Source organism: Lactuca virosa, chromosome 1 (assembly GCF_052849685.1).
Source record: "Lactuca virosa cultivar CGN04683 chromosome 1, Lactuca_virosa_CGN04683_v6, whole genome shotgun sequence".
NCBI classification, from domain to species: domain Eukaryota; kingdom Viridiplantae; phylum Streptophyta; class Magnoliopsida; order Asterales; family Asteraceae; genus Lactuca; species Lactuca virosa.
This window is the reverse complement of record NC_136426.1, coordinates 79,347,276-79,360,214: the sequence shown is the minus strand read 5'-3', so window position 1 is coordinate 79,360,214 and position 12,939 is coordinate 79,347,276. Positions and strand designations below refer to the sequence as shown.

At 35.5% G+C, this 12,939-nt stretch overlaps 1 protein-coding gene across 1 annotated transcript; it reads right to left on the bottom strand.

Moving 5' to 3' along the window:
• Positions 1–4,436: 4,436 nt before the first annotated feature.
• LOC145148262 (SPX domain-containing protein 2-like) lies at positions 4,437–6,048 on the bottom strand. The gene is made up of 3 exons (XM_079075127.1): positions 5,493–6,048; positions 5,045–5,171; positions 4,437–4,965 (listed from the first exon to the last, which is right to left on the bottom strand). Exons 1-3 carry the CDS (start codon positions 5,769–5,771, stop codon positions 4,520–4,522), a joined length of 852 nt encoding a protein of 283 aa, XP_078931253.1. The 5' UTR covers positions 5,772–6,048; the 3' UTR covers positions 4,437–4,519.
• Between the last annotated feature and the right edge of the window lie 6,891 nt (positions 6,049–12,939).

Below are 12,939 nucleotides of genomic sequence, written 5' to 3'. Positions count from 1 at the left end.
AAAATGGTGATTTGTTCAGAAGGCCCACATGTAACCATGACATCTTGGACGGATCTCAACCCATGCAAGAGGTTTTGGTCTTGTCCCCAATTCGGTTCAAAGCCCAGATGTATCAGAGGGTTAGACCCTTTGATGTGCCCTATGCCACGTGATGTAATTCCAGGTTTGATGTGATCTAAACCAAATGTTTCTAGTCTGATGACGGTATCAGGTGTTGTCATCATTCGTTGAAGTCGAAGTTCATGTCACGTATGAAACATAGGTGGAATTATGAATAATTTAAGAGGATATTAGATTTTTTGTTCAAAAAAAAATGTTATCTAAGAACAAGTTTGAAGAATTTCTAAAACCAATGTGAAGAGGCTTAGAGGATGGAGTTTATGTTTTCAGGATTAATAATATTTTTTGGTTTTACCCTTTCTTAACTCAATTTGACTCCTAGTCCTCTAATAGTAAATCTTCAAGGTGTTAATTTGCAATGGTTGCTAATGGAAACTCGTTTGGGGTTGATAATCTTTTTTGTATACATAAAATTCGGTTTAATCCCGACTCTGTCCCCGGTTTTTTTTTAAAAATTATCGTGGACGGAATCGGGGTCCCATGGAGTTTTTGATATCCCTACTCATGCTCATTGATAAAGATTTTGGTATATATTTTAATAGTTTTGAGTAAGTTACATGACTCGTCCTTGTGGTTCGGTCTAATATGCAAGTTTTGTCCTTAAATATAATTTTTCATTCGGACCGTCCTTCAAATATGTTTTTTGTTGCGGTTTTGGTCTCTAAATGATTTGAAATGACTAAATTATCCTACTGAGTTTTTAATCTTTTTTTATTATTAACTTAAATATAAACTTTTAATAAAGAATGTGGGTCTCACCATTATGGTTGTCGAAACCAACAAAATAAATATTATAAATCTTGCACGCTAAAATAGTGTATAGTGGCAAAGTAATCGTATCCACGGAGATTGGTTCAATTTATGACTCTAAAAAAATCTCTTTGTGCAAATATTTGTGAAACAAAAATAAAAGTAAAAAAATGGGGTTTTGATCTTTTGATTGTTTTAAAGAAACTAAGGTTACACTAAGATATAAAAGTTGCAAGTAAACAAGTAAATAATTCATTTGAATCAAGAAGAGAAAGATGGTTGATATTGGTATTCACCACATACACAGTTAGTTAACTTGTCGTTAGATGTTATGGTGCAATATTTGTGATTTTATTTAAATTGGTTATAGCAATTTATAAGCATAAATCACCTCAACTCTCCTTTGTTATTAAAATGGCTAGAGAAGCTTACAGCACATTTCCTTAATTAAAGTCACAAAGTCAGTGAAGCATTTCCTTAATTAAAGTCACAAAGTCAGTGAAGTATGTAATTTTATGAAAAGCAATTAGCATAGAGTTTTAAGAGTCACCAAGTCCAAAAAGTAATCAAATGCTTACATTACCATTATGGAGGAAATATTTTTGTGGCCTAAGTGAAATGAAAACAAATCAAATATATATTCATAAACTCATGATTAGATACAAACAAACATAGAAAATATGTTTAACTAGAAATTACTTCCATAAACTTGAACCACAAGTCCATAAGTTATCTTCAAAATAATTAGTCATCCACGGATTAAGCCAACATCAACCAAAGATAAACTTAGCCTAACATGACCAAATTAAAGAAAAGTAAATTAGTTTAGAGTTACCAAACATAATCCAAGTGAAAACAAGATGAAAATGATGTGTTCTTTAAGTTCTTCTCCCCCTCCAAGAGCTCCTAAGATGTAGAGAAAAACCTTGAATTTTTGGATCCAAAAATAAGCAAAAGAAGCTCACCAAACTTTCCCCATAGAGCAGCCACAACTAAAATTCCAAATATGCCCCTACGAGCTCACGCGAACTTTACAGACTCATTCGGACCGCATGAGTCGTGTTGAATTGAAGGATCGTTTCTTTTTAAAGGCTATCTCCCTCCATCTCTTCTTGTATTTGGTTCGGCCCACTTGAATGTCTTCTAGGCCCAATTGATTGTCAACAAAACACTTCCAAATTAGCCCATATCTTCCTTGATCTTTCATAGTCCAAATCATCACATCCTCTTGGATCAGTAGCACATATGATTCTATCTTGTTCTTCTTATTTACATCAAGCCCAATTGCTATCATCCACTAATCTGGAAATACACTGCAAGCTTTAAATAGCAAGATCTCACACTCGACCATCGCTCAACATTGAATAGTCTTTAATAAATCCGCAATTAAACTCAAAAGACTAGAAAGTATCTGATACATATACAAAATAACAAAAAGGAAAATATGCATGAAGATTAGCTAAAATGAAATGAAATATGCTAAAATAAACTCTAAAAACAAGTAAATAGAATGAAAATATCACACCACCTATCTATTCTCCCATCACCCTTAACATGTTATTGGTACGTCCTTTTTGATTCTTTTGTTCTTTCTTTGACACCATACCCAACATATATAAACTTTTCCCTTTTCTATCGTTGCAACCTCAGCCCTCCTTTATCGTCTGCAACCTCAACCCTCCTCAATTCACCAGTTAGTACCCTAAAGAAGCATTAGTAGGACTTTTACCATATTCAAGTATCACTATGAGATTTCCTATTTACGAATGGTTTTATCCTTGCATCTTCATTTTTTCATTTGGTTTTATACTTGAATATGTGTTATACAAATAGGTTTTTTTTGTATTTATATATTTTACACCGTCTTGTAAAAATCGATCTAGGCAGCCTCTTACTGTCTATGATTAATGTTAGTCGGTCGAGTTAGACGGAGTCGATCTTGGGCGGCTGTAGACGGTCTAGACGGTCTAAGCCGGTAAAAAAATCAGACAGACAAAATTTTCAAAAAAAAATCTTTGATTAGTCAAATTTATATTATTGGGTGACTAAATTATGACGATTGATGACTAAAACCATTAAAAAGATCATCAATTAGTCTAAAAATTATTATATACAATAATTAAATATTTAGACGGCTGAATATGCCTAAGTTTTATGGTTTTTTATTTTGTTAGGATATAGGTAATATTTAATTAAAAAAATCTATTACAATTAAGGGTCTTCGCCTAGGCGTTGATTAATCCCCACCTAAACCGATTAGTCCTTTAACCTCATTCAATCGCCCGACCACCGCCTAACGACTTTTACAACCTTCATTTTACACAAGTTGGTGGTGATCCTCTCTACAATTCTCTTTTTGCTTTCTGATCTCGCCACTTCTCAATTCTCTTATTTTTGTAGTGGCTTTGTCGGTCAGAAAAGACAAAGCAAATCCTAGTTTTGGTATCTAATGTTTCTTTTGTTTAGGTTTTATAGGGTTTAGGCTATGAGGTGGTGTATTACATTTCTTTCATTTTTTTGTCTGTCTCATCGTCAATTCATTTTCTCTCACTCTGCCCCTCACCAACAACAATTTTATATCTTTGACTTGTTGCTTTTCTTCACGTGTTGTCTTTTAGATGTAGTTTCTCTTTTTCGAATTCCATATACACATTAAAGTTGGAATTAAAATGGTCGAACGAATTAGCCATTTTTTGGAAATCCAACTTATCTTCCGGTAAAGTAGAGGAAAAACCTTTTCTTCTTGGCTTTATCTCGACCGATCGGGCGGATAATTACTTCAATTTCAAGCTCATCGTCATCGAAGTTGAGGTTAATCCTAACACGAGCTTCCGAAAAAGCTGTGTAGTTGGAGTCAAAAGTCTTTAAATGTTTTGAAACACTAGCATTTTGATCCACTGTTTCCACCAAATTCCATTTTGGGTTTTTTACAACACCTTTCCAGAACTCAAAAAATTCGAAAGGTTTCTCGTTATTTTTATTTGTATTCCGTATATCTGAAGTGCCTAGTCAACATGTGTCCTATCACTTTGACGGTTTTTTCGATGGTTGCACAAATTCTTATACATTCTATTAAATTCCATGACTATTTTGTTTTACGTCACAAATTTTGGTCATAATTTATCTTTTGTTTGGTATTCACCAAACTTTATTTCTTTGTGAAAAAGCTCCGTCGCGCTTCACAAAAAATGTGGTGATGTTTGCATGTTTCTATTCTTTTAGATCGAGTCCTCTTTCGCACGCTCCATCTTGTTTGGTGAAAATGACATATCCAGTCCAATTTTGAGTTTTCTTGTAGGGATAGTCCTCTCTGTTTCATTTTATTGTGAACTAAATGACCTGTTTCAGCTAGTCCCCATAAAAAACCGAGACCAAACCGGTATAAAAAAAAAAAAAAAAACGTCTACTCAAATAGACGGACTGTTTTGTTTTGAGATTGACCTGGGCTAGTAAGTAGTAACAACACCATGTCCTCCGTCGCATGCCTTAATTAGATGTCACGAATTTTGTGATTATAAAAGAAAATATATTACATTATCGATTCCTAATTATCAATTATCGTCCCAAGAAAAAAAACAACTGTTCATCTTATTCCTCCTTTGTTCAAAAATCAAAGGCTGTTTGTTACAAAGTTTTGGGTGTTGCTAATTCACTTAGCAACTTCTTCAACAACATAAGTTTTCTTCCATACCTCCTCCCTCTCCTTATTCTGTTGCATCGGGGGTAGTGAAAACGAGTTTACAGTCGAGCTTCCACTTCGAATCTCTGACAAAACTCTAAGTGCTGAAAGAGTCTGTTTCATGTATGTGTTCTCCCTGTTCTCAATGTCAACCAGTTCTTCAGGAACCCTAACAGAAGACGACTCCTCATTTGGTTCAGAACTCCTTCCTTCTTCTTTCCTGTTTCCTGATTCAGATGGGGATGAACTTTGTTGCTTCGTGGATAAAAATTGGTCCAGCATCATCTCACACTTCTTAACAAGATTGTTTAGAACATCAGTTTTGTAAAATGGCTCATTCATAACTTTTTGGATGAAAGGCACACGAAGAAGAGCTCCGCTTAGTTTATCATGTTTCTTCAGTATCTTCACTAATCCTGTAACATGATTTGAAACTGTAAAGAAGGAGATACTAAATTGTTTGGAGAAGTGAAGACTGTAGAGTTTAGTGAATACCTGTGTAATTGAGTGCACTGTAATTTAACAAGAGAACTATCTCCCCATGTAAATCTGCGAGGTCTCTAGCAACTTTCTTCAACTCTTCACTCGAATCCTTGGCTGCGATCAAGTTACCTTCTAGCACCTTCAAAATGATTTGCATTAGATACGTGACAGTATGCAGGATTTGTGCACGATAAAGGGATAATCCAACATTATAACACTAATTGGTTAGATTCATATGAAGAACCAACAACTGAAACGAATTCAATAACAGAAATGGTGAAGTTTCGAAATTTCAGATGAATATCGAATTTCCATTTGTTTATGGAAGAGATAACGTAACATTTAGCAATTAAGATGTAAACAGGAACAATCGCGTAGATCTGTAATATAGGATTTGATAATAGCACGATCGAGATGCAGGTATTGACGATTCAATTCGAAATTTAGAAATCAAAATTACCTCCAGCTTGATGATATACCACTCTTGTTTTTCAAGAACGAAATCGTTAAGCTTGTCGGTTTGCTCCTGGCACAATTTCACGAAATCAGCAACCGCCTTCTCGTCCGCCACCGGCTCAATGTCGTCACCGGTGCTCAATTTCATCCTCTTGTTACAGCGACCGTCTCTGGAGTAAACCCGCTTCAATTGCTTCTTCAGATCTTTATAAGACAGAAACTTATCTCTCCAATCCGGCATCATCTCGTCGATCAATTTATTCAGAAGCTTACGGAATTGCATCTTGTTCGACGATTCCACCTCTTACCCTAGAAAACAAGTCGAAATTTGGGAATATGAATGACTTGGTATAAATCACAAGTCTGTTCCAGATGTACGTATATATACAGAGAGAAATAGAGGTTTGACAATGGCTTGGATGGATAAAATATTGGATTGTAACAATCAAGGAGGATATTCGGCGATCGATCTCATTCGTGACGAGTATTCTCCATGTTTCCGAGGTTTAAACCGGCCAGCTTCACTAAAAACAAAGAGAACTCATTTGTCATTTTCTCTTTTTTGCCTTTGTTAAAGATATGATCTATGATGGTTTGTTTTTAGGTGGTAATCACAAAATTTTAATAATAAGGACATGAGGTATGGACTTCATTTCACGATTAGGATGTGGATCCTACGTGGAAGAGATGTTCATTAGTGAACACCACCCTCAGTGGGTGTAATGGTGGTGTGGATTGAAGCCACTCACGGGTTCTCACATCCAATCAAAACCATTTACATCTATCTCTCTCTTCCGTTTCTCTCTTGTTCACTAATACCATTTCCAACCTATATTGAATGCATTGTGAACAAGTCTTGATGATGATGTGGAGAGATGTTCATTCGTTACCATACCCGATGGCCTAAGAAAAAGAAAGAAAAACTAAATATTTTTTAAGACCACATCTTACGGGATAGCGGTATATATGGTATGGATTCTGATTATGATTGTGCATTGGCTTCTCTTCGCAACAAGCTTCCGGATTTTGACCTTAGCAGTTTTACTGCTAAAGACACCCCCCCCCCCTTAAATCCCAAAATACACTGGCAAGTGCCCTTTTTCATAACATTGTCCAAGATATGGAAGTGCATCTCAACATGACGGTTCGGCAGAAAGCGGTTTTCCAGTGCTTACGTGCACCACATGCTCAAGATTTTCTTCTAGTTATCCTTATAGATGGGCTTGACCAACATATGTCTCCTGTGGAGTATCGTACTATTCTCAAATATCGACTCATGATCCCAATATTCTCAGCTGACGAGATATGTTCGATGTGTCGCAAGGCATGTTTGGATTCTTTTGGAAAGCATGCAGTTCACTGTAAAGAACTCTCGGGGTTCAAATACAGACACGAAATGGTTAGAGATGTTTTGTTTGACATATTTAAGCGTGTCGGGGTTTTCGCTAAGAAAGAGGCACCTGTGAATTTCTTGACTGACTCGGCAGAAGGAAGGTCAACCCTCATACCGACTGACATTTTGATTTTTGGATGGGTCGGAGTGAAACACGCATGTATGGACCTTACAGGAGTATCCCCTCTCGTGGGCTTGAGGCTAGGGGTTTCACGGCAGGATAGACTGCTTTTAAAGTTCCTACAAGCAAAGTCACCAAACATGAGAAATCGTGCATGGAAAATCAACACTTGTTCATACCATTTGCATTTGATACGTTTGGTTTCCTCGCACCGGATGCGTTAGAGCTTCTTAATAGAGTACAACAGATCATGCATAACAATGTTATATCCCCTAGATCAATAGAGGTAGTCGTTAAAAAAATTAGTTTTACCATACAAAAAGGCTTAGCGGTGAAGCTTGTTGCCCGTTTGACATCTCACTCGCTCGCTGTACGATGATAATTAAATTAATGAATTACGTTGGTTTAAATATTTTTTACTTTTTATTTATATTTATCTTCTTGCTTATATCAAATAATAACATGTGGAATTTATTATTATTATTTTTTGATTTTCTCTATTGATTTTACCAATTCTCTTAAGCTAGTAAGTAAAAAATATATATAAACAAAAGATAAAAGAATATTTGATTTCTCATATATTTGATTTTTTCAATTTAAAGATAAATCAAGAAATTTTTTGGCTTTATTTTTCAACTCAACCATTTTGACCTCCTATAAAAGATCATTGGGTTTTTAGGACAACACAACAAACTCTCATTTTTTTATGAGCTAGCACATTATATGCCTTTTATTATTATTATTATTATTATTATTATTATTATTATTATTATTATTTTAGTATTTGGACTAGAAATTTGATATTTGGATGTGAATAGTTCAAGGAATTTTAATGAGACTTTAAACTGTATCAACTTGAAAGAACCCATTTCTAAACTTTCGTATTTCTGAAAGACCCAAACTTTCATACTTCACAATATTGTTACTCCAAAAACATGCTACATGCATATTCATATATAATATTTTACTTTGATAATTTGATTACAAAGGACTGGATACAAACCGACTAAGTTTTAATATTTTACATAACTACCCAGGATATTATAATTTTATACAAACATAAACTGAAGTACAAAAGTACAATTACAAACTATTCTAAATCTTCCAACAGTATACTATCATACTGCTTATTTATCTCCTGCAATTGTTAAACATGGAGAGGGGTAAACGGTGACACTTAGTGAGTTCAATAATAGATACAATATAACGTTATGCCATATATACACTTCAATATGGAAGAAGCAAGGAGGAACAAGGAACAACAAAGGCATATGTGAATAATGCGAAAAGTTTTCTATATCAATCAATGAGACATAACAATTTCCATACTTGATATACAATCAATAAAGCTTCAGCACCAGTGGCACAGAAAATACTCAGGAATATCATTTTGATAGAATATTCAGGCTTTCAGCCTTATCTTAGCATACTGCCGAAGCCAAAGTGATGCCTATGTCATACACTTCATGCTCAACGGTACATACCAATACCCAAGTGATGCCTATGTCATACACTTCGTGGTTAGAGGTATAGCCTTGCTATAAAAATAGCAGAAATAATAACACGAGATGATAACATGGAAAAGCACATAGCACATATAACACATAACATACAATTGTTCCTATATATTAAACTCAGCGTGAAATAACCGGGGGTTAAAATAGTAATTTGGGCAGCACTTCGTTACTATAATTAGCTTTCTTCGTTGAAAACCGGGAGTTTTCTTGAAAACCGTGCCCTGCGAGGGTTGGGGTTCAAACCGAAAAGATAAATTTCTCTGGCTCTTCGGGCACTTCGGGACGTATTTCGAGTGCTAAAATTGATATCGGGGCTTCGGGGGATGTCAAAATAGTGAAAATATTGAGAAATGGGTGAAAAATGTCAATTTCCTAACATTAGCCGGGAGGTCTCGCAGGCACTATTTATAGTGCGAGGTCCGGATCCGAAGCGAGAGGAAAGGAGGGCAGGTGGCGCGAGGCTCGGACACGCGGCAGCAGGAGCGAGGCTCGGACGCGAGGCAGCTGGCGCTCTTCGGACTCGACACGGAGGAGACACGCGTCGGAAGGCCATTGGGCCGCGCATCGGAAGGTCTCCGGCTGAGTCACTACGTCGGACACGAGGCGCGTCTGGAGCGAATGACGTGGCGCGCATGGAGCGAGTGACGTGGCATTTTCGGGTGAAGCTTATCCATGCGAAATTTCTCGAATTTTGTGGCAAAATCTTCTAAAATTCATAACTTTCGCATACGAGCTCCGTTTTTGACGTTCTTTATATGCATGCGTAGGGAAAATTACGCTCTACAACTTTCGTTTAGACTTCGTCGGATAATTTTGACTTTATTTTTAATATTATTATTTTTAACAGACCGGGACAGGAAAATCCGTTAAAAATTCATAACTTCTTCATCCGACGTCCGTTTTCGTCTGTCTTTTTACCGTTGTACTACTATTGACGAGACCTTTGATTCTCGTTTAGGTTGTGTCGGCTAAAAATCACTCGATCTAAAATTCGAGTTTTTAGCTGTCTATTGTTAAGCTGAAACTTAGGAAAATCATAACTTCCTCATACGAAGTCAGATTTGGGCGTTCTTTTTATGAAAATTCTCGGTTTAACAAATACCACGACTTTCATTTAGATCACCAAGGCTAAAAGTAGTTTATCAAAAACTCACTTTTTACGTCATTCGGCGTCGTGCCGGTTTTGTCGCGGATCTTCGATTGGTCATAACTTCTTCGTTATTACTCGAATTTCGATGAAGTTTTCGCCTATATGCTTCTAATGAAATTATCTACGACTTTGGATAATAAAATTTTACTTATTTCAAATTTTATATTTTCGTTAAATTTCGATATTTATCTTTTAATTGGAATTTCATAAGACTTCCAATATTTTCCGAGTGATTCAAAACATAGTTTTACTTCATTTCTAGTAAAAACTATCCGTTAGAGCTCAATACTCAATATCACATAATATTTCATAATATTATTTACTTAAAACACGATTTCAAAACATGTATGTTACACAACTATATCAACATGATGTTAAAAATGCATTTTTATGAGAAATTAGAAAGAAAAAAATGTCTAAAATGAAAATTACGAATATATGTGATTTGAAGTACATATTACTATATGACGACATTTTGGTTTGATGGTTTGAAAATGAGTAATTTGGATAATCTAGATGATTAACATTCTTTAAAGCCAACATTTTTAAAAGAATAACTATGATTGATAAGTAGTATAGTTTATAACCAAAATAATATTTTAAGTTCGATTTAACTTATGTATTGGACTAATGCAGTTTGAGCCTACTTCCTGTGTTGGACCCATTTTGGGATTTTTGGCCATTACATATTTTGGTCCTAATTACTGGAACTGCTTATTCATATAGGTTGGTCAGAATTATGGACAGAGATTACTCAGTGTTGGATCTAGTAATGGCTCTTTGGTCTGACGTTTGAAAATATGTGTTTTTTTAAACAGAAAATGTGCATTAGCCCCAAAAAAAATGATGGGCTTATTTTATTGTATTGGACTCATGTTATTGTAGTAGGTTTATTGTTGGGCTTAAGACCGTTAAAAAGTTAGAACATATTGTCATTTTGGACTTGCGATCTAAATAGTAATTCCCTTATGTATGAGAATGTGTTTGGAGACAAAATTTTGGAATGGTCCGCAATATGTAACAACCTATTTTCATCTTATAGTATAAATGACCGGTCACATAAATAGACGTCTTTAACAGAAGCCTGATAAAAGTCATAGTAATCGCAAAACCGAGAGCATGCGTAGAGAGAACGTCTGAATCTGACTCCATAAGAGGAAATTATGATTTTTAGAAGCTTCAGTGCAGCAGTGTACTACACAGAAACTGAAATAGAGATCGGCCGATTGTTAAGAAAAACAATCTAAACAATAATTGATGATCTCGTCCATATGATTTCGTCGATATAAAGGCAGTCGAGAACGAAATTCATATGAGATGGTTATGATTTTTATACGGCCGTTAACAGTCTAAGCCTGATAAAAATACAACTTTAAAAATAAAGTCAAAATTAGTCGAGAAGTCTAAATGAAAGTTGTAGATCTCGTCGATGGTTACGCATATATATATATATATATATATATATATATATATATATATATATATATATATATATATATATATATATATATATATATATAACCCGTAGAAAACGGAGCTCGTACGAAAAATATATTGAATTTTTCAGAAATCAGAAATCTTTGCGCGTGGTGGGATGTCAAGTCCACCAAGCAAATTACACCATTTGTTTGCAAATAAAACGTAATATAATGGTAAAAAGGGGTATCGATCCTCGGGGAAATGGTTGTATTCAATCACCAATGCAATCCAATAAAACTAGTGTAAATAAACTAACTAACTACAATTAAACTAAAGGAGGGGGGGGTGTTGTGATTGCTTGAAAACTAAAAGACTTGAATAACAAAAAAGCTTGCAATTAAGCAAGATGATGAGATGCTCAAATATTGGAGAGAATTGGTTAACCAAGGCAATTCAACACAATGAACATTTATGTGTTTATCATTAGGATTCAACATGAAGCTTATCATTCATCCCAAATTGGTTATAGCAATCATGAAACATGATATGCCAAGATTCCTCATAGGTAGTATGGAGGTTGGGTAAGCCCATAACACACCTTCTTAATCAAAATCAAAGATCCAATTGAAGCAATTGAACCCTAGAAGTTGATTAGCCTTAAGAATGGAGGAATCCCCAATTCCTAGAGGATGTCAATGCTTACACATCCATAAAGGAGTTATGATTCATAAGCTAGAGATGATTTCTACCATCATAAAGCCCTTGTTCTAAGTAAATTCAATGATTCAATGCTAAACCAAAGAAATAAACTAACAATTGCTTATGTAAGTACCAAGCTCATGATCAAAGCATTAAACAAGCATAGGAAATACGAACTAGAATCATAGACGTAAGATAAATGATAAATAAACATGAACCCTTCAAAAACCCACAAACATTCAAAGGTTTTAGTCAAGGCTAACCAAAATAGAGAAATTAGCCACTCATGGCAATAGAATAACAATCACAAAAGTCTAATTGCATAAAGAAACTACCAATAACTTGGAAAGATGAAAAGAAATGAGTCTCAAGCTCCAAAATTGCCTTCTTCTGGTCTCTAATGGTGTAAAATCGAAGTCATAGCTGAAAGATCCAACCCCCAAGGTAAATGGCAAGCCAAATGACCAAAATGCCCAAAACTGGGCAGTTTCACAGGTACCCGCGAGCATGAAAATCCACCCGCACGAATATTGCTGGAATGCTATTGGCTCATTTTTCCTCCACTAACCATTCCACTACCCAAGATTCCCTTGGTCCCCTCCATATCCCACATGATTCAAATTAACCAATCATCTTTTAGCTTCAAATATGGATGCTCCAAGCCCAAAATAACAAATCCATGACCCATCTTCACAAGCCCACTTCATCCAAGTCTTTAGCTTTTTAAGCCCAAATCTCCTTTAATGGATCCGTAAAGCCCAATAACGCCTCGGAAGCCCACAAAGCCCATTCCAAGTTAATCCACAACCGTAACAAGCTCCAAAATCCTACAAAATTTCTCATGCAAAATAGAAAGTCCCCGATACGATCCATGATAAAGAAAAATAAAGAATATACAATGCAATACTAATAAAAAGAGCTAAAAATACTATAATAAACTAATAAAAATAAGGAAATAAAATAAGCTATCAGCGCACAGCCGCACGCACAAACTAGATGCACGACGTGCACCGACACACCACCCAGATTTCGCCACGTGTCACTTTCTGCATGGAGCCACATCACCACCCCTGACCAATTGTACGACGCGCCCCCAACCATGTGCGCAACGTACACCCCAAAATTAGCTATAAATAGGCGACGATTTTCATT

Coding starts and splice junctions, on each gene's coding strand:
- LOC145148262 (XM_079075127.1), bottom strand. CDS start 5,771: ATGCAATTCCGTAAGCTTCTGAATAAATTGATCGACGAGATGATGCCG. Junction 5,172..5,492: donor GGTATATCATCAAGCTGGAG/GTAATTTTGATT, acceptor ATCATTTTGAAG/GTGCTAGAAGGTAACTTGAT. Junction 4,966..5,044: donor CAGTGCACTCAATTACACAG/GTATTCACTAAA, acceptor ATCATGTTACAG/GATTAGTGAAGATACTGAAG.